This window comes from Leuresthes tenuis, unplaced genomic scaffold (assembly GCF_036924035.1).
Source record: "Leuresthes tenuis unplaced genomic scaffold, fLeuTen1.0.hap1 SCAF_13, whole genome shotgun sequence".
Lineage (NCBI taxonomy): Eukaryota > Metazoa > Chordata > Actinopteri > Atheriniformes > Atherinopsidae > Leuresthes > Leuresthes tenuis.
Window position 1 is genome coordinate 11,118,131 of NW_027325367.1, and position 22,613 is coordinate 11,140,743.

General features: G+C 41.3%; 1 protein-coding gene across 8 annotated transcripts in view; it reads left to right on the forward strand.

The window, feature by feature from the left end:
• utrn (utrophin) overlaps positions 1-22,378 on the forward strand; it is a 152,697-nt gene extending 130,319 nt beyond the window's left edge. For 7 of the 8 annotated variants that reach the window (XM_072361730.1, XM_072361728.1, XM_072361729.1 and 4 more), the window contains 9 exons: positions 2,469-2,507; positions 2,999-3,064; positions 5,693-5,758; positions 14,411-14,572; positions 15,417-15,654; positions 18,211-18,286; positions 18,477-18,560; positions 19,385-19,410; positions 21,025-22,378. In XM_072361730.1, coding sequence (XP_072217831.1) covers positions 2,469-2,507; positions 2,999-3,064; positions 5,693-5,758; positions 14,411-14,572; positions 15,417-15,654; positions 18,211-18,286; positions 18,477-18,560; positions 19,385-19,410; positions 21,025-21,033 — 766 coding nt within the window. In that variant the 3' untranslated portion in view covers positions 21,034-22,378. The remainder of the gene's footprint in view (positions 1-2,468; positions 2,508-2,998; positions 3,065-5,692; positions 5,759-14,410; positions 14,573-15,416; positions 15,655-18,210; positions 18,287-18,476; positions 18,561-19,384; positions 19,411-21,024) is intronic. The other variant, XM_072361732.1, reaches the window with a different exon arrangement.
• The last annotated feature ends 235 nt before the right edge of the window (positions 22,379-22,613 follow it).

A 22,613-nucleotide genomic window follows, 5' to 3' on the forward strand; every position in this document is an offset into this window, starting at 1 on the left:
ACATGATCAATCACTAGTTTTCATAGTATTTTAAGTAAGTAATAGCAATAAATAAACCATTAAAGTAACCATTTGAATTCATTGTCAGCCCCTCATTGGTCATTTTAAGAAAAGGAACGTCGTAGAAGTTTAGATTTTTACAGTAGTGTAGCAGCTTAAGAGAAAATGAGATTGTCTGCTGAATAATTGCCCTCACTGACATGCTCCCTTGGCATCCCTCTTCCAATTCAACCCACTCTGTTTTTCTCCACCCCGAAAGAGAGCAAAGTATCACCTTTTCTCACCTCCCACTTCTGTCTTCGCCAGATAAGATTTTTTGATTCGTCACAGCTATGTTTGATTATGTGAAAGAACCATTCAAATGGTCCCCCCCTACATGACCAAACAGAGGGGACTCCGTAGTGAGGTGAATAGCTTAGAACATGAATTCATGAAAAAGTTTAATTTGGTCTGAAATAATGCACAGATGTTGCCAAACAAAACTGACACAACTTGGTTGGAAAGAAAGTTCTACTGGACAGTGTTTATTCAAAGATGAGATCAGAGTGATGAAAAGAAACTTCCCAACCCCAAACCCGACTGTCTGAGACACATATTCAACTTTTTATGAATATCTAACTGTATGAAGGCTTCTGCCTTCAATACATTATGCTAAATCACTTATTGTCCCTTCATTAATCAACCTATTTTTAGTCTTTGAAGGAATTTAAACTAAGCTGGTCTGTGCGAGATAAAACCTTTTTTTTTTTCCCTTCCTCGGCCTTAAAATGATCCACTTCAGTGATCTACTTCCTGTCTCTCACAGTGCACGTGGAGTGGATGTTTGCACACTTTTCCTTCCAGCCCTCCACCTGGCTGTCTAAAAGCATCAGGTTGAGGTGGCGGCGCGCGCACAGATGGTCTTTGCAGCTGACAGAAACAATGGGGCACAGTTAGCGGAAAGAAGCGGTGCTAACTGTGACAAAGTGACTACCGCGGCACGATGGACCAAATAGATTTTTTAGAAACCTTCCAGGGAAGGGAAGAAGAAAAAACCTAAGAAAACTGAAGCACACACTTTGACAAATCTATGAGGTGATGACAAAAGACGTCGACTGTTGGCAGCTTTCTCAGTTTTTTCTTAGTCAGCAGTTCCATTTTTTTTTTTTTTTTTTTTAACAGAGCCAAAGGGGAACCGCGATCAAAGACACAATAGCTGTAGAATGATTTCAGCCGGCTCTTTCATGCCCCTCTTCACAGGTTTAATAACTTGTTAGCCGAAGCTTATAGCTCAACCAAGGTTTTTTTCCCACCCCCCCCCATGAAATACCATCTTTTATACCGATGGTGTGCTTGGGATTTTCATTTTAATTCAGTTTGTTTTCTAATTAGATTGGCTCATTAGGCTTCTTTATGAATAATGTTTTTATTTTTAGCTTCCAGCTCAGCCTGTGCAGATGTATTCGGCACAATACCAGTAAAAGTGAAGTGAGCACAGCTCTGCATGGCCCTCCTCTTTCTCGTTACGACTTGTTTTTCACTCTAAAGCGCAAACTGCTTCTGCCACGTTGAGGTGAAAGCTGTGTCGCAGAATGCGTTTCTGACAAATCTGGGTGAGAGAAAACTATCTATAGTCTACAAAGCTATCAGCCTTTGCAAAGATAAAAAGTGAGATCCCCTTCCTGAAAGACAAAATGAGCACACAGACTCTTCCTTCAGGCAGAGATGTTGCTCAGTGTGCCTTGCCGACCCCGATCCCTTTTCCTCGCACCCCCCCTTATGCTCTGTTCTGAACTCTCCTTGCAGCTACACAAGTGGCTTCTTTGCTGTCAGAAACGTAGCCACAATGCCACATGTCTCCCTCTGAATTTCTCTGCTTTAATGTGGAAACAAAGGCATGAAACTGAAGAATGTCATCCTCAACTCTTATCTGACCGAATTTCAGCCAGCCTCCTCTGTGAAAACAGCACACTTCTTTGTGTGTTTTGTGTTCCTCAGAAGAGACGGTGCCCCACATGTTTAGCAATAAGTTTTGCTCCGCACCTCTAAAAATAGCAGCAATTATCAGGGAAACCAGAAACCAGAAAATTTAGAAGGGCTTAGGAACATCAACCAAAAGACCCCAACATCCTCTTTTTTCTCAAAAGTATCCTCATTTGCAAGTTTCTTTTTGCTGTTTTGTTGTCGTCCTTATAAAAGAGTCAATTTAGGTGAATCCTACAGGTCTGGGTCTTTGAAGCTTTCACTTACACTACACACAAAGGTCACAAGCCTGTTTTAAAGCAGATTTAAATCAGTGTCACAGCCACAAAGTGTAAATAACTGATTGTTTTTCCTGTGCAGTAAGTCCAGCCGCTCAGAAACTGGACCGACTTCTCCCCCCACTCCTCCCCCTCCCCCCTGCTGTGTTTTCAGTGTGTGGTTTTGACCCTAAAATGTTTTTTGGTACTTTTACTCCCCATCCCTCCTTCCTTCCGATTCTCTTACAGTCCCGTCACCCTCATCAGCATGTGCCCGGAGCAGTATGAGTGAGTATCTACGCCACCAGCAACTACACCTCGTCTTCAAACTGGAATGCCTTTAAACGACACCTCCTTTACTCCCTTCTCTCCTCACTCATCTCCCTCCCACCACCCACATCCTCATGCCAGCTAAGCCATGACTGTACTGCATGTTGCCTGACTGCCTTCCCTCATGTCTGACCCACTGGTTAAACATGCAACCACAAAAACTCCCCTCCTGTCTGCTCACCTCCCTCTCCTTGTTAAAGCATCCAACTAGTATTCAGTTGCTCATCCCTGTCGGGCTGCCAGAAACCATCCAGCCACTCCGTAGATCACCCAGCTCTTTTCTATTCCTCCTCTCTCTAGGATCATCAGATTTGTTTCTAGGTGATGGTGCGAAGGGCCGTTAGGTCGTCTGAAGGAATGTGTGCATGTGCCTGTGAATCTCTGTCTTTTAACAAGGTGGTGTGATCATACCGAATCTCATTCATCTCCATTACGCCATTCATTTCCAGGCTGTCCCAGTCACCCCAGCTCTCTCATGATGACACCCACTCCAGGATAGAGCAGTATGCCAGCAGGTATGCCCTGGATTCTCCAGTCACCATGTCATCATGTCGGAAGCTAGACTTCCTTGTGAAATTGCTGTTACAATGAGCATCTAAGTTTAAAGAAACGGGCTGATCTCCAAAAAGCTCGTATTCAAAGACCAAACATTGTCCACAACTTTTTAAACTGGATAAGTGTAGCTGTGTTGTGCACAAGAAAAAGAAAAGGGAGAACCATCGGACACACTAGATTTTAGCTCTCAAGAGACACAAGAAGGTCTTGGAGCTTAATTAGCTTGTTAGGGAACAGGCTTTCATCACTAGCAAAAAGCCAAGTGATGTAAAGTTCTGTGCTTTTTCAATAATTTTGCTTAAAATTTTAAAGACGTGTCATATTTAACTTAATGTCTGGAAACTAGGTCACTTTTTACTCGCTCACAGATCCACAGCAGCAGAAATGTATTACAAGAGATGTCCACACCTTTACGTAAAGGCCTGTTAGTGTTGCACATGTAAGTAAAGAACAGCTCATTATCACTATAGCACAAGAAAATCACATTTATAAAAAAACATGTTTTTGTTTAAGCTTGTTCGCTACAAGTAATGAATCCTTGTTATTGCATGCCAAGAAACTTAAGCAGTGTTCAGAATGTGGTTTTCAGTCTGCAATTTATATTCATTACAATACAGCAATAACCTGTACTGGATAACAGTAAGAAAGATTTGGCAAACTAACGAAACCACAAATGAAAAGCAGGGACTAAATGGAAAACAGCAGGTGCTTGCAAACTTTGGAAATCACCATAATCCTTTTGGTAAATGACCAACTTGAAAGTAAAACTTTTGCTGTGATTAGATGTCACGTGGAGGTTGCCTGTGTAGTGCAGATATTTTAAGTAATGAATGATGATAATGATGATAATTTTTTGGTTGTTTATTCGCGTTACTCGGCGAAACGCATCTCAAATTACACTCCAGGCTTGAACGCTAACACAGAGAAAGAACATCTGCGAGATCAAACGATGTTGTTTATGATTTGTAACTGAACTGGGTCCATTGAGCCGAGACCAAACAAAATGAAAGGAAACTGCACCAAATTGGAAGTAAAAATGAGCTTTTTGCTCTCATTTGTGTACTGGAAGTCTCTTTGAAACCTGGTTAATGCCAATGAGAGAAGCAAAAAAAATGTTCTCCAGTTTCCCCTCAAAGAGCACCCGAGCAGCTAATCATATTTAATAAGGACCAGATTACTCTTTTATGGGACTCTGGTTCCATAAAAATTCTTTATTACTTTTAAAGAATGGGACACTCACTGACCACTCTGTTAGTTAAATCTTCCAAGCAGTAGGTTGGACCTCCTGCCTTCAGAACTGCCTTGAATAACTGTTGATGTCTTAAGTCATGGTTAGCTATTGGATTTAATAAAAATTTGAATAGTTTTTAAAAAAATTCATGATGTAAAAACACAGCATTTATTGACATATAGTAAACCTCGGTTTCATTGGAAACATTAGGGTTAAGTAGCGTTTTAATTGAACCTTTTTGGTGTCTGGGTAATTACAAATTAAACCAATCACAAATATTCTTTTTAAAAATTTGCATCTGCTCATTATTTTGTGTTTGCACGCACGAAATGTCAGACCTGCCAGTCTGCTTTGTTAGGGAATTCTGAGGCTACCCTCCACTTTGAGCCCAGCAGCAAAATCCATGGCGTCACCGGCTGTAGTACCAACGGCTCGGCCGGATGGCGGCGCTCAGATACCTGCTTTACCGAGTGTTAACGACATCCCCAATCTAATGTTCTGCTGCACTGAGATGGAACTCTTGTCTGATTTGACGTTGCATTAATCCTATCTTTCCCCTTGCATACACTTCTAATCAGTCCAGATCTTATCTTTTCTGAAGCGGACACGGATTACCTCTGTCAAAACACAACTCTGTGTATTTCTACACAAACCCTCAATCACAGATGCTCATCTGCAGCAGCACTGCTTTATCTGGCCTTGTGACCTTCTACTGGCCACACACCATTAACCTTAACATCAGTCATCAGAAAAGATGTGCAAGAGCCCCAGGAATTACAGATTTCACTGATGTGTTGACACTAATGAGATTACATTTCAGCTACTGGATGTGCATGAAAACATTTTTACATCCAGTTTTACATCCGAATTCTAACTACTGTCGTAGTTCAGTTTTATAATTAAGAGTAGTGTGTGGATTATATCCACATCCTCTGTATTACAGAGAATCCAGGCTTTGATCTGGGAGCCAAGCCTCATCAGCATGACTGCTTTGAATGGATCTATGATTATGGAATCATAAAATGTTTTCCTGACAGCCACACGCTACGCACAGCCTCACATCTCTGCCATGCATATTCATCTTCACATAGCATTTTGTGTTTGTGCACACATATATTAGGACACATTAGCTTATGTAATCTTTTAATTTTTCTCCTAGCTACTTTGATTTTTGTCATTTAATGTGCTCAGAGAGTTCACTACGTGCTTTCAATTTTAATCGGTGTCCCTCAGCGGTGTTTATGTCCTTGTTTGTTGACACTGGTGTTCTGCATATAATTAGAACATTGACAGCCTTTAAATGCTTTAGCTTGAGTTTGTCCTCTTACAGGCAATGTATTCTTGATGTTTCCCGCAGGTTGGCTCAGATGGAACGCTCCAATGGCTCTCTGCCCACTGACAGCAGCTCAGCCACAGGAAGCATGTAAGTCACTACGGGGCAATTTCAACATTTTTTTCTCATTCACATTACGTATTTCCATCAAGCGCTGTTTGCATGAACATGGGGCTGCGTGCTGTCACTGGTTTTCCAAATCGGATCAATTCTGATTCACTGTGTTGTACTCAAGGTCTCCCGTTTGATTTAATGTTGTGAGCTTGGATTTGAAAGATATTCTGAACATATTCAGATTTAATGCTGCAAATCATTCAAGGCGTCCTGCAAGTGTTGCATTAAACGTTAATGTTTATTTTGAGAATTGACACCAAGGCGGTTGCATCAGTGTGTCTTTCTGAATGTCGGGCTGTCACAACGGGTGACTGAGTGTTGCTTGCCAGAAAATGTCACGTACATTGGATTCAGAGTTTTGTCAGGCCATCGATGCATATTCTTTGAACACATGGAGACCTGGATGCTAATTTCACATGTTGTCTACAATGAGCTTATTCTCAGGTGTGATGTTTTTGCAGACTGCATGGCAGGTGTTGATGTCTTAAGTATTTGTAGAGGTTTGTGGTATTTCCACTGCATTTTACCCCCAATGTTGCCTATGCATTTACTCTTATCCAGCTCCAAAATGTTCCTAAATCCTTGTATCCAAAACAGAAACTGGCATCTGCAGGGCTGACCTGAAGCAGTGTCACTGACCAAATTTATTGCACATGGAACCAAAAAGTTGCTTGTACATGCAAGACTAAGGGGACACTTCCACGGAATTTAAAAGTACATATCTTGAGTTTTTATTTATGTTCTAAAGTCAGCTTGATTAATAAAGTAGAGAAGGGAGAACACATTTAGAATTAAGACATGTTGCATTCCAGCTTCAGTCATGTTCAAGTACTGTATTTAATCAACTACGCATTTTCAATAACAAAAGAATTCTCAGCCAGTGGGTTTTCTGTTTGTCTATGTGTTGATATGATCTTTCATATAATGCTAAGGTAGCTGATAGAGTGCTATTTACTATTTGCTATTTCACAAAAATACAAAAAAAAAAAAAGGCCTTGGCTAGCTTAAGTGCTAAATGGGGTTAATTAGTTGTGGTTGAACACAATGGCAAGCAGACTACCTTACTTGAGCAAGAAAGAAACTGATTAGATTGAAAGACCAACTGAAAGCAACAGCTTTCAACATCCCTGACAATAACGTTGTATGAGGTGAGATGAGAACACGACAGCCCATGAAAATGAAATGAAATCAAAGGTAGATGGGTACCCTTGAGTGGTGGAGTTCAGAATTATTTGTGTGTGTGTGTGTGTGTGTGTCTACAGAAGGCCATTTAAGTTGAAGGACGTGTTCGAACCGCATTTGGAACTAAAGTCCTTACTGGGAATTGTGTTCTTGAAGTTCATTTGCCCTCTGAGCTCCTGGACAAACTATCGCATCTGAACTGACGCACATACTCTTAAAGATGGGCTCACACTTGTCACTGTGTTACTGCCTTTGAAAGTAGCGGATTGTTGTTGTGACCTCCTTGATAAGAAATTGTTATATAAATATATATATATATATATATATATATATATATATATATATATATATATATATATATTATAACAATTTCAAGTAGCAGAGAGCCAAAAAAGCAAGTCACAAGTGTGTTTTAGAAGTGTTGAAAAGTGTATGCCTGGAGAGCTTAAAGTTTCCCAGTTTGCTGCTTGAAAAGAGGGGAGTATAGATCTGGGATTGCCATAAAGGAAAAGAAAAATGGAGAGGCACCGGGGGGGTGGGTGATGTTAAAACCTTGGAGAATTTTCCGCTTGGTTGAAAAGAAACATCCAGCTTCATTGTGTTGTAGACTGCATTCTTTGTGATGCATCATGTGAATCACATCACTTAGAAAAGCATTTTTAGCAGAGAAAGTGTTCAGTTGAAGACTCCTAAAAGCTGTCCACTCTCGTTGCTCCTCATTTCATCAGGTGGAGGAAAGAGAAATAACAAAAAAAAACAAATACAACTTTTTTGGTGAACCGAGGAAACAGGTGGCTGTATTTTCCTCTTAAAACTTCTGTAATGTGGCTCAGACACTTTGCCACCATTCCTCTTCAGGCTCCCTTTTGTGCTGCTGTGTCCTGTTCTGTGACTTTTTCAAGAGAGGAAGCCATTATCTTCGCCACCTCTTAACAGAAAAAGTCTCAAGTCTACAGAGTGCTAATGAGGTGAGGAAGATGATGGTTTGAAGAAGGCTAACGATCGCAACAGCAGAGAGAAAAAAGCATTTGGAAAAAAATTACAGATAGTTGCTCACTACCTTTTTCATCAGTGTCTTTTCTCCACTTTGCTGTGAAATAGCAACAATGTAAATGTGCAGATAAAAGAGCTCAATCATCCAAGATGAGTATTGAAATGACAGTCATTAAATATGAGTGTCTGTAAGATGACCAATGCTTTCATGTTTCTCCAGCACACATCTTAATCGTGCTGTTTTTTACCAGCATGGCGAAACCGCTCAGACAAACACAGACTGTATGAGACAAAGGATGCTGTTGCTCGGCACATCATTTATTTACATAATGCACATTTTTAATGCAAGAAAGGGAAGCTTTAGTTACTGCTGTGTGTTAGATAAATAACCAGACTCTGAACGGAGAAGATTTCCGGTTGAGGCATACATTTTTCACAGTCTGAACTCTATCACTGTTTGACGCAGAAAAGCCTTAATTGTCAGCTTAACTCGGGAGGTAATACCGTCTTTTTTTTTTTTGTTTTCTTACATGGAAATTGATCTCATTCTGACCAGTTTTATTATCTAAAAATGATTTTAGATTAAAGTCGGTGCACAGTTTTGTTGGTGAACCTAATAAAAGCCATAAGTAGATAACCTAATGTCAAATAATGAGAGAAAAAACATACATTTTACATAGAGTGGCAAAATTTGGTCATGTGTGATTCCTCTTTGATATATTTACACGAGAGTTGGGTGTTTTCATTCAGCAGGGCAGATAGATGTGAGAGAGTAGCCGGTTTTATTTCTTGTACAGTGATTTATTAGTTTTTTGTCATAGCAGGACAAAAAAAAGGCAGGAAAGAAACGGGTGGATTAATGATCACCGTGCTCCACTTGCTCCTGCTGCTGTTCATGCTGGTTCGTTATCAAGTTTTCCCGGGGCACCGAGAGTAACTTTGCCACTGTTGATGGCATTCATTACACCTGTGCTTTTCACACTGTGACAATTCAAAATGTCGCCGGTAAAAGAGAAGAAAAAAAGGGAAGAAAAAGGTCTATTCGAGACCGCTGTCATCCTCCCTATGACTGTGTGAGGTCACAAAGAAGATGCCGCAGATAGTTTTCTAATTAACTGAATGTCTCTCTCCCATTTGCGGATGCTAATGCTCATTAGTTCACCGTCAGGAGAAGGCACAACAAGAACTGTGTGCACGGCAAAGCTGGAAGAAAGCCGCTGCTCTCCAACAGAAACCCGCTGCTTTAGGTTTTTGGACTTGGCCATAAAAATGCAGAAATATTGGATCTTTCGAGCACCACCATACATACGAGATCTTTGCAGGGAAAGCATGCAGAGTCGTATATTTTTTAACAGTCCGTTAAATAAAACCGCTGCAATCAAAGGAAGCCATTTAAGTTGTAAATGGGTGATTGTAACATTTAGTTTTTGTCCTGTTTTTCACACTAATTGTGCCCAATAGATATCTTTTAAATGTCAAGTAAGAGTCGTGGTATTGTTTTATGGTGATGCCTCTACATTTAACAGCCCACACAGCCTCAGATGTTCGAACAAAAGAAGACAGACATTGTGTTCTTTCAGCGTCTTCCTGCTTCTCTTCTTTGGAGAAATGATTACTTTGTGACAAAAACTGACGTCACTCGAGCCTCTTTGTCTGCTATACTGTAGCAATCCGTTTTTTGTTTGCAAGGACGCACATGCTCACAGAAATGATCCCCATGCGTGATTGGACTCTTTGAAGATAGCAGTGTCTTAGCGGAAGTCATTTGAAATGGATGACTGTATTTGCCAGTTATGGAGATATTTGGCTTTCGGCGTGTATTTTTCTTGTCATTCAAGTCTTGCAAACATCGAAGTGTTCTGACTGCAAGCTGCAGAGTTATTTACAGAGTTAAGTAATTGGTTTCTGAGGGTGTGCGTAGACACCTATGGCTTCCGTACCTGTGTCATTTTTATTTTGCATCACTTTAATCTAAAAGGGAGCGCTTGATTAGGATTTTCTCTGATCTCCAAACAAAGTTTGGAAGCAAGACTTCCCGCTTCTTTTTTTCGCCCATCTTTGGTATTTGGTTGTCTCTACCTTTCCCATCTTTGACCCTTTTCTGTCATATTTTGCTCTCAGTTTAGTTTTCACACCCTTTACATTTGAAACCAACTTTCATCCGACCTTGTACTTTTTCTCTTTTCTTGCTTTAAAACACTCATGTTTTACCTTCGGTTGCTGTGAACCTTCAGCTTAAACATTCTGTGGCCTGGATGTCTCCATTAATCGAGGTTACTGGAGTTTACATATAGAAAACAGGGTTCTAACAAATGAGAAGAAAAAAAGAGATTAGCTTCCTTAAGCCCATTTTTGCCCCTCTTTCTTCTTTTCTCCTGGCATCCCTGATTTCTTCTGTTTTTCCTTGTTTCTCTGTCTTTATCTCTCATTGTTTCTCTCTTGTGCTTAGAAGCTGATACAGTATTCATTCTGGAGAGGAGCTGTTTGCTTTGTGATAAGTTAGCTGGGCATCTGACTATTGTTGGATAAAAACCTTAGAGGTCCCCTCCGGCGTGTCCCCTCCTCACCCTCTTCGTTAAATCCTTTCTGCACCCCTCTGGTTCTCTCTTTCTGGCTCTTCTTTCTTCTTTGGGTCTCTCTCTCCTCTGCCAGTCCCACCAGGTCTCCAGTCCTTTCATTTGCACCTCCTCTGTCTCTGTGTCTCATAGCAGGTGTTTTTGAGGCAGCTCTACCCATGTAGTTCCTGTTTTCACAGTAGTCCCACCCCACTGTCCTCTTGGTTCCCACTGCCAGCCTAGTTGCCAGGAACCTACCTAATTGGTCATTTAGTTTGTGCAGGACTTCCCTCAGTGGCCCCAGAAGACGAAACTACCACCAATTTTCAATATTCTCCGGGGTAGTTGAGCCTTTCTTCATCATCCATGTCTATCCTGCCACAGCGTAACCATATTTAAGAGAGAAATATAAATATATATGTGTGTGTGTGTATTAGAGGATTTCTGCACATTGCAGCAGCAGCTGTGTGACATCCCACTTTCTTTCTTCCTATAAGCAGCCTCAGAATCTCAGTGAGCATTTTATGAAAGACTTTTGAGGTTAGATATACCTAGACAAGAAAATATTTGCAATAACAACGTTTGCGAATGAATTGTTTTAGAAAAGGCAGAGGGGAGCTACTGATTAAAGGAGATGAATAGTTAAAAATGCATTTTCTGTTTCATTTGTCACTGCTGCATATAAGTTTACTAAAATACATTAAAGGCTGGAATGGGTGCACCGTGGCTGGAAAGCATGCTCGGAACTCACATATCACTTCACACAAGGCTTCTTGCTTATTTTATTGTTCCTTTTTTGCGAAATGAGGGGAAAACCTTCGTTTTGTGGGCCTCTCATTAGCTTTTTGGCTGAGCTGGATCCTGGGCCATGAAGCAGTGCTACTCCAGTCTTCTCTGAGAAGGAAGATCCTCATTTGTGAGCTCTGTGAGTGGTCGGGATGAACATCCGAGTCAGTCACTGATCAGTGGAAATGTGGAACTTGAGACATTTTGAATAGACAGGACCTGTTTTGCTCATTTTACCTTTTTATATCCATACAAGCCAGCATTTATATATCTAGAGTATTTGCCTGGGGGCTATTCGGTGAGGCAGGGGCGTTTTTAATTTGTGGATGCCACTGTAATTAAGACACATTCTCTAACACTTGTAGTTTTTTTTTCTATTATTCTTCCCCTATAATATAACCTTGTTTGGGCTAAATTAATTGCACGGATACAGAAAAACGGTGACAATCCAATGATTAAAAGAAGTTGGAGCCAGAAAAAAACGAGCACTCTGGTGGCAAAAACAAGCACATTGTTTACTCATATCTACTTAGGACGGAGAACAAAAGTGAAAGGTGAAGTAATTACCATTTTTCCAATTTAAATTGCCTCGTGCCTTTTTCCCTGTGCAGCGATGAGTGTCTGTATAACCAGCATTTTGGGTGTACTCGCGTTTGGTGCGAATCTGATCATAAACTCAACCACTGACCACAGCAGCAGAGGCAGAATTCTAATGTTCCTTCCACCAGGAAGGTATGTGGTGAGATGGCACATTATTTGTTCATAAAAAATCCTTTTCTTTACGGTTCCAATGGCAGGATGACAGTCTGGGGAGTGAACATTTGGACTAGCTCGAGTCGATGGGTAGGAGTGCATTGGGAACTATGTTAGGGTGACCTCGCCACCAAACTCTCAGCTAAACTGTGTTTCAAGCTTTAACAGTTAGAGACTTTTTAAATAACAGTCATCCATCCTGTTTTTTTCCTCTCGTGTGGTTTTTGGGTTTTAGTCTTAAGTCTTAGAATGAAGGCGGTAGCTTGGCTGTGGAAAGATTTGCCACCTGTCCCTTCATATATTTTCATCCTCCATTATTTCAGTAATCAGACACATCTGTTTTATCTGTGTGCTACCAGGTATTGTGGAGCTTTCGGCGTAGCAGACATGCTGTTGTACAAGATCTTAAACATCGCAGCTGTTCAGTTTTGTTTAGATTAGGTTTCTTGGATCTGCTGCTTCTCTTGTTCCTCAACCACTGAGTCATCTTTGCATCACAGCATTCCAACACGTCTTTCACTCTCCTAATTAAAAAAAAAAAACTACACCTCATGTTGTATATGGCCAACATTGGCATTGCTTGGATTCTACTGGAGTTGATGGCATTTAGTTTGATGTGCTTTCATTTTCCAAATATCTCCAATCTAAATGTTTTAAAGAAGAATGGCATTTTTATTGTTTGCTTCTTTTGTCCTCTGATCATATTGTATTTTAGCTGAGTTCTTGCTTACGAAGAGTGCTCGATGTGCTGCGGCTGGAAGGCACGAGATTGAAATGAAACTTCTTTAACGAGACAAATATACATCAGTCTCGTAAATTATTCTTATTGGCTCGACATCATAAATCATTGTTAGCTCAATCAACAATCATAAAATGCTGTTTCATAGTTTAGAGTCTTAGGATAGACTTGTGGAAAGTGTAAGGTGATAACATTTCCGAATGATCTCACCCAGTTTTTGCCACTGATGGCGTTGGCAATCTTGTATGTAAAAATGCATCTAATTTGGTTTTCAGTTTTTACAAGAGAGGAAGTCTTGACAGTGCATCGATGTTAAGAGTTTCGAGGCACAAAGTGAGCCGTGCAGAGACTCAGATTTTGGGACTTAAAGGACCTCAGTCCACTCTTTTACTGGCTTCGTTCCACAACCGTCTTCTGCTCTTGGCGAAGGACTGTGATCCCCTTAGGATTTTAAACAAGTCTTTTTTAACGTTTGGTTCACTTTTGTGCCTTTTTCATCTGTCTTAGAGCTTCGCTCTGTCAAAGAAATGGGGATCAGTAGTGCTTTCTGCCCCCTAGTTGTACATGCACATCTGCGACAACGTCGCACAGAAACCCATCTACAAAAGTAAAAAAAAAACACCAAAACAAGTCATGAATAGCGGTTGACAAGCGGCCCTGTGTTAACCCACGGGCTATTTTCCAATATGCTGCTCTGCTAAAATCCTCATTATATAAGTGCCACATAGTTTGACAGGTTTGCCCATGTGCATTTAATTCATGTGTATGCCATCCGCTGTGCAGTTACCACAATGTGCCGCTGCCCCTGTCCATCACTGGTGCTGATGGTGATGGAGAGGAGTGGCAGCGGGAGAAAAACAAGGCTGTGGGGCGTCTGCGGATCAATTGCTCAGCTGCACCTTGCAGAAAAGTTGCCAAGTTGTCAACCGGGGTCACAACAGACTTTGGTTAAGCAACATTAATTTGTTATAACTTTGAAAATAGTTATATATATATATATATTTTTTTTTTAATAGACAATCACATTAAGAGAACACAGTTAGTTTAGCTTCAACGGATGTATAAATTGAGGTCATTGCAACTTCTTCATGTAACAAAGTTCACTGGTTTGTAACATACAACAGTCTCCTGGCAGTTAATTTGAACCTTTAATGAAACTTTTGTTTTTAGTTGCTGTCTGGTGGCACCTTAAACCACATGATTAGGCTTAGGTATTCAAAAACATGTTGGTATAGTTTTGGCATTAAAGTCATCGTGGCTCGCTCCAAAATAGGCATCTCTGGAGTCCTGCTCCATCTGCAAAATAACATCATGTGTAGCATCTGTGCTGTTTTTTCCCCATTACCCAGCCTGAAAAACTAACGGCATTGTCATCTCTACCTCACAGTATCTACAGCTTCTGCTCTCTCTCTCTCTCTTTAGAGCAGTACTTTATAATACATTAATTTCCCAGCCTTCTTGAAAGACCGTTTCAAAAGATGATCGTTTGATTAGATAGTTTCAATAAATCTTTGTATAATCTATGAAGTTACAGCTCTTTAACTCAACAGAACATGAAGTGACTGATGGGAACAGGATGTTTGGGGTGCTCGCTCATCGCATATTCTGCATTTTCCTCAGGGATGATGAGCACGCCCTGATTCTTCAGTACTGCCAGACGCTGGGAGGGGAGGGCTCCCCGTGCAGCCAGCCCCAGAGTCCCGCCCAGATCCTGCAGGCTGTGGAGAGGGAGGAGCGAGGCGAGTTGGAGCAGATTATTGCTCGTCTGGAGGAGGAGCAGAGGTGATATTAAAAATATTGCTGGTGTTTTATTCATTAAGATGGATAATATCTCTGCTGATACTCTGTCCTGATTGATTGCAGTTATTCTTACTTAAACCTGCAGAAAGGTCTGTTTTATGGTAATTGAAGATTTGTCGTCACACTCAGCTTTTTATTTACACCCTCTTGGTGTAGTTTGAGTTACTGGGCTCACTTTTCCAAAAATCAGTACAAATATACAGATTTCCTGTTGTCTTTTGTACGCCAAGTCCTTCCCCAGTTTGATTTGTAAATTAAGCTGGTTTAGAGAAATGACTGAATGTTAAATCTATTGTGGAGAAGCCAGTAGCCCGACTGGAATGATTTAGCACTGATTACACACACACGGACTCTCTGGCAGGGCGGGGCGGAGAGTCAGTGAGAGCTTTACTGCCAAGCTCATAAATGCCAACTTAAGTAAAGCACTTGAGCTTATGGTTCTGCACCAAGACTGAGAGGGTGAGGTGGGAATGAGGCAAGAGATTTGGTGGAGGGTCTTTTATGTTTGTCTACCCACTTGAAGCGGAATTCTCTCAAGCAGCTGAAAGCAGAGGTAAACATGAGTCGGGGATTTTGTTTGGCATCCCACTGTGAAGGTTCAGGATGAAGCTGTCGAATGTTGTTTGAGAGTTTTTCATGGATATCGACAACCATGCAGTATGTTTTAATTATTTGGCGTCTCCCGGTTGTCAAGTTGGGTAAAGTGGTTACTGTCAAGCATAATGAAAATGTCCAACAAGCTATTGTATTATTTCTGGCAGTACCTGCATTTGGTGTTTCTTTTTAACTCTTTTTTTTTTTTTTGCCTGTAACCCTACTTCCGTAGGTCTTTGCAGAGGGAGTATGAGCAGCTGAAGGAGCAGCATGGCCAACGAGGGGCTGCTGCTGGAGGCCCCTGGGAACCAGAGGGCCCCTCTGCCAACCCCGACGAGGCCGATCTTCTCGCTGAAGCCAAGCGGCTGCGACAACATAAAGGCCGGCTGGAGGCCCGCATGCACATCCTGGAGGAACACAACAAACAGTTGGAGTCTCAGCTTCACCGCCTTCGACAGCTTCTGCACCAGGTGACGCAACGCTTGCACTACTTTGTTGGACAGTTTTATCTCCAGAATCAGCAGGTTGTTGCTGAGAAGAGAGGATATACAGTCCTTCTTGTATATTTCTCCAGTTTTAACCAACTTTCTTTGAAAACATAGAGTAGTTTATACAACACACTTTCATTACATAACATATCTCAGCCACACAAACCACGTGAGGCAACTTATTTTGACGAATAGATGTTTCCTTGTTTTCCATCGTCTACTGATTCCTCATCTGAAATTAGGGACTACCATTAGAGCCTTTTACCGTTCGTGGTTAACCGGTTTTCACTAGATATTTAGTAATGATTTGGGTTGTGCTCTCTGAAATGAGATGAAATGAACACATTTCTCCAGAGTAATTAAGATTATTTTACACCCATGCAGTCTCCCTTGAACGTGGCACATACACAGCTTTAATATGAACTTTATTTTCCCCATAAGTTGCCTTTCCTATTAGTTCATTAGGCTTGTTGTTGAGGAGCAACAGGGCAGTAATCACAGTTCAGACTCACACACCAGCTGGCAGGGATGTCTCAGAGCAACTCATTAATTTAAAAAAAGAAGAAGGAAAATAACTAATTAAATGAGTGAAAACACTGACATGCATTGCTTCAAATAAAAAGGGATGAGCATGAATATATACTTGTAATTATTAACTTCCACATCCACACAGTTTGTGATAACTCATTCTGTCTTTGGCCTTCATGCCACTGAATAACTAAGATGAATCAACTCTCGGATTAGATCCTAATCATGTCATTTACCTTCCACCCAGCATTCATCTGTTGTCCCTCTATCAGTAACTTCCAGATTTGTTTTGTGCCCGACCTAAATGCTCGCTGAGGTCAGACTGTTTGTGCAGAGTGAGAAATGCACAACCCCCGAGCCGAGCACCAAGTGATCCTGACAAATCAGACTGAGAAAAAACTCGGGCAGGGTGCTTGCTCTTCAGCAGCCGTGGAGCTGGAAGCACGGTGATAACTCAGGGAAAAATAGGAGGCGGCTGACGTGACTCAGCAAATTTTTGCCGCTGCATTGTTACACGAGTGAGTTTGTGGAAACAACTGTCGTAGATGAACTGTGGTACAAACAAAATAACTAAATACTTCATAACCGTACTGTAACATTCCTTATTGCACTGCAGCATGACATCTCTGCCTCATTTGATTTTTGAGGGAGACTTGTTGAGATTGTTGCATTTTGAAGTAAAGTCACTGCTGCTAATTCTGAAAGACCAAAAAAAAAACAAAAAAAACAAGCCTGGTGGCTTTACCTGTGCATTCAAAAACATCCCCTTGCTAAATAAGAACTCGTGTCGTCTGACATTTGAGTCCCCGGAGACATAAAGATATGTCAGTGTGTCTTTCCATCACCTGCGGCGAGCTACTGCCAAGCTCCGGAATAATAAACTCAGCTGGTTTGATGGCACGCATTAAATTCACTCTCCTGAAGGCCGAGCGAAGCCCCAGACTCAGCTACTCTGAGATGAGGCTGGAGATATAGCGTTTGTCCTCTGGGGACATTTCCAACACGTTAACCTTTACTCGCTCCTGGGGCAACAGGAGATGAAGGAGGAGAAGAAGACGACGATGGTTATTAGAGGTGGGGAAAAGATTTATTTAGTTTCTTGCAGCCGAAAAGCTAAAGGGAATGTGTGATTCTGCCGTAAAATGTCACTGGACATGAAGTATTTGTTCCTTGGAATCAGAAAAATGACCAGTTTTATCGGTCCGTCTGACTTGGAACTAAAGTATATGTTTATGATGCTTTTTTTTTTATTATCCTTGTAATGACACATTAGATCGTCACTCTGTGAATGTGTCTGTAGATAAACTCTCCCGTTAGCCTGAAGCAGTGTTTTCAGTGATGTTCACAGTACTTTGGGGCTCACTCCAGGCCAAGGTAGTTGTGAACTTCACTGTTAACATTAAAGTGAGGCTAAAGGCTGTCCAAGTGGAAAGCATTTTGAACCAAAATAGTACGTATACTCTGGTCTCTCACAGACAATATCCTGTTTAAAAAAAAGCAATGCACACACTTGGATTATAGCAGGTCATGTGTATTTACTGTCTGCAACTTCAGCCCGAGTAGATCTTTAAATGCTTGGAGCAAAAAATGTAATAATATTAAAGGAGAGCTATTAAACTTTGATATTGTTGCTTTCAGTGTGGGCGCTTTTGCAATATCTTTTGGCTGAGTGTCATAACTTTCATTTTAATCATTCATGTTGGCAGTCGAGGAGCTTTAACTGTTGCGGTCACGGAAAAAAATCACCTTTGAGGTCTTTGAATGCGAGTCTTATTCGCCGTTCGGAGCTTTGACAGGCGCTTGTTTTATAGGAAATGTGTTGGAAACACATAAGAGCCGCCATTTGCCGCCCTCTGGTATTTTCTTGTTTTCGCCTGCGCCTGTGAAGCACGACTAATTTTGAAGTTGTCGAGAAGACGCCAAGCAGAATAATTATGTTACAATGATGGAGTTTTCCTTTTTTCTCCCCCCCTCCTTCCTTTCTCGCTTCCTTTTCTGTGTTAATCTCAGCCGGAGGTGGACTTGAGGGTAAACGGAGCGTCCTCTCCCACTGTGCAAGATCGAGGACCACTTACTGAAAACTCGGGTGAGACACTGAATACTCAACAAGAGTCGCAAGCACCTCTGTGTCTGACCTTGGAATTAAGTTTCCGTGAAAACCCTCCCCCCTACCTTTTACAGATTCTCTACTGAAAGTTTAATTATTGCTCACCAAAGATAAAGCCAAGAAACTTGTTGCTCACTGTGTGTCCAGTAACCTGTGTTTGTGTGTTCAGATGAGCTGCTGGACCCACACAACAGCAGCTCTGACCTGGCCGATGTAATGGAGCAGATTAACAACTCCTTCCCCGCATGCAGTCGTAAGTCCCCAAGTTTCCCCTCCTCTCGGCTACTAGCATGTGTGTGTTGTTTAATAAGTTTTGTAGAATACTACGTGATGCATCAAATGATCAGCTAAGGGAGAAGCAGCATCCAAATCAAAGAGTGTTATGAATGAATGAAGGCAAACCTTTAGAAGTGGAGGAACAGTTCAGCTTTTCTGTGACACTCGTCACCTGGAATGAATCAATTTTCCAGACATTTCCTCCATGTTTTCTCCCCACTCATACGGCCCCTCAGCTTTGTTTGTGTGTGTGCTCTGTGTTCAAGTGAGGACAACTCGAACAGCTCTGCTCAAAACTCCTGCAGTCCAGCAGAAGCAGTATACCGTGTGCGTTTCATTGCTCTGATATGAAAGCTCAGACACAGGTTTTTAAATGCGTTCTCCAGGGGATTCGTTGTCATTACCATTCAAATGTAGTTTTTTGCTATAATAAAAAGAAAAAACAACTTCAGACCCTCATTACTCTTATTAGCCGAGTTTGTAATAATATGCTCCTTTGGCTATGCTAATCAAATAGAGAGCATAAATAAAATGTTCACATATTGAACCACAGCTCACTCCCTACTTTAAATTCCACTCAGTTTTTAGGGCTGAAAATCCTACGAGGGCTTTAGTTAAAAATCCATTCTAATCTTGCAGTTGCTCCGGCATTATTAGACTTTGGTAACTGCATTGCTCTGAGGCAGCGGGACCGAGCAGCACAGAGCTGAATATGTGGGAGGCACCCGAAGGCTGATGATTTTAGCGTAGACTTGGAAATTCCTGCAAAGTTTAACTTGTGTGTTTTTGTTTGGTCTACAGCTTCGAGCCACTCCTCGAGACAACAGGTGAGACCCGGTTCACCGTCAGACGCTTTAGAACAGCAGCTTATTGTTCTGCCTTTCTGCTCCATGGTCCGTTTTGGTGGATGTGTATTTTATGAATTGGTAAATGTGGGTGACGTTGGAGCAGAGCACATTTCTGAGGTGATTATAGCTGCTGCCACAAAGGCAGAGCCCTCCATGTAGCCTTTACCTGCCTTCATATCTGGCAGCCTGTGACAAAGAGGTGGCTAATGGATCTCTGGGGAGTGCTATTAGCTGCTGCTCTCATTCCCCCTGTCTGAGGCGAAGGCACATTTTGGGACAGAGGTATTGTTAAAGCTTTTGTCAGTGACCTCTTCTCACTGTAATTACTTCCCCAACTTTGATGCCCCTTAACTCAGCTGCATTCATCCTTACAGGCGATATCTTCTCAGTACACTCAGCTCGTCACTCTGCAAACATGCAGTATTTTTAAATGCCACCTGTCTGCTATGAAAACATTTGAGGTGGTTGCTGAAAGCTAGACACGTCCTCATCTCATCATGCAGTCACGTCAGGTTTATTGTGGCTTTGTAAAATGCTCACCTTCTTTGTATGCAGTACACACAGGGATTATTCATCTGTTATTCAAATTATTTATGCAAACATCATTGACTTTTTATTCATGCAGAGATCGTTCTCTGTGAGTTCATCACCTTATAAACATACATTGAAAACAGATTGATATCAGATGTTCATTTAAAAGGAAGCTTCCATCAATCAAATGATTGACAGTTCAACTTTTTTTTTAACCAGTCAAGTAAATGCAACAAGAACAAAGCACAAGGCACAAGGCACAACAAACCAGCTTGCAAGCATGTGTTTACTGCCAAGGGTTTTCTGTTGTGAGTCACAAAGACCCAAAGGCAGAACCAAGCTGTCACAAGGAAGCAGCCTCTGTTACATTTCACTGGTATCAACAACGGGAGGAAAAGTTTCGGAAACTCATGACAGCGTTTCGACCCTCATTTGATCACAATGATCCAGAATTTCTAATACAGAGCAGGAGTTACCTCACGAATGTGGTGTTACGAGACTTATTTGATCTTGTTTTATGCCACAAATACAATTTACTGGAAGTTTGTCCCAAAGCGGCAGTTATTTTTTATAAATCCTAACAGACATTGCTACCGAAACTAAATCACTGAAAGGATTTTGTATGCTGTCAATTAGAGTTCCCAAAAAGAAAACAAGAAAAGTGTGTCTGCCAAGACATTTTCTGCGTTCTCACCGGTGAAAACTCATCCCATTTCTAACAGTAGAGCCATAGCTTCATCCCTACCTACTCCCTCTGTCTCCTCCTGACTGCGCTTCTAATGGACTATAACTGGCCCAGAACGCTGCAGTCCATTTACCAGCTTTCAAAGCCGATTACCGTGTTCAAACTTCTCATGTTTCCATTCAGTGATGTCTTGATGAAGAGAAATGAGGCGCGTTCACCTGCTGCACTGTTCCAACTTTTAATGGGTGCACACATAGTTAAACCGTGTGATGCATTAGCATCCCATACAGAATCTAGGGCTACAGATTGTGCTTGAAAACACTTTTAACTTCTGTTGTCTGGCTCAAGTTGGTTTGTGTGTGTGTGTGTGTTTTCAGGTGATGTGAGGACCGGCACCACCACGGAGTGTCTGTGTGCCCACGACAGTGTAAGACCATTCCCAAACAAACAATCCCTGGACCCAAAGATGCACAGAAGCAGACAACCGAACTAGTTTTACCACCATGTCTTGTACTATGCAAACTGTACATTTTATCAAGTAGATTGTATCTGATCATGAACGTCTATCAGTTTTTTCCTTTAGATAAGCAGATGAGAATATGGACACGGGGCTTTGTCTAGTAAAACCTGTTTGATTTCTTTCAAAGCTTTGATTTGGGATAAGTTTTTGAGTTCAGCCATCATTGGGAATCAAAGTGTTACATGTTTTTTTGTTTTTTTTTTGTCATTCCACTGCTGTGTGCCATCTAGTTGCTTTTTTATTTGTCCATGGAAGTAGCCACAGACTTAACTATTTGGGTGTGCACACAATTTCTGAGAAAGAGCTCTCGGTGGCCGTAAAGATGATTGGGAAAATGTACCTTACCTTCTGAAATCTGTCCTGTAGCATGTTTGATGTCAAGTTCCCCTTTAAAGCATTGATATGCCGGCAGAGTTGACGTAAACTTTACCCCTTGTGTGCCTATACAGTTCGTCATTCCAGGCGTGGAGGACAGGGATGAACAGTTGATGAATTTTAGTGGGATTGTGAATAAAGAGAGATGTTTTTTGAAAAATATAGATTTAAATCTGAAGTTGTCCCGAATCTGGCTTTGTAAGAGGCCTGTCATTATGTAGAATAGCTGTTGTGTGTTTTTTTTTTTTATTTTAAGAGATATATGTTGAGAAATCAGAGGAAAGCCATGATTGCCTTGCTACCTCAGACTCATAGACACAGTTTTGTTTATTGTCGTTCATGTACTTGTTAAAAAAGAAAAAAAAAAAAGAAGTTTGTGTGATCATTTACAAACAGTCTGGCTTATCATTTGATGCTTTAGCTTACTGTATTGGTGTACACTGCAATGAGGAGTTACCAAGTACAAAAAAAAAAAAAAGTTCTTACTGTATCACAAAGGGTCTGTGGCCTGCTGAAGCTAGCCTCCCGTTACGATGAGTATCACTTTATCTGTTGTTGGGTTTTCCACTGGCCTTCTAGCACTGGTCCCTCACTGCGTCGTGTCGTTGTGCTCTGTGCTATCCTGTAAAACTTGTGAGACCGAACAACACTACTATAACCTCCTCTGACTGTAGGCTGATTATGATGTTGGTGGTGATTTTAACAATTACAATCATGATGAACCCTATCATGGCAGAACTGTGTCGCTTCTCCTGAGGTATGTAAAATAGACTGACCACACTACATGTACTATGGCTACGTTGTTTTATTCTAAATAAAATTTTTATAACAAGCAAGCACACATCCTCTCTGCTTATTTGTTTGGAGTGAATCAATTTGCCGAGTGAATATTTTAAAAAAAAGGCATGTTAGGTGATTTACACACCTGGTTTGGGGAATATTGGCCTCATTACTGCTGAGCTCTCAGTTGTCATCTGGCCGGAGCTGTTATTATTCATCAGAAGAAGTGATCACACAGTGAGAGGGTGTATCATTATCACATGTTTGCAGGAAGCTTGCTGAGCTGAGAGA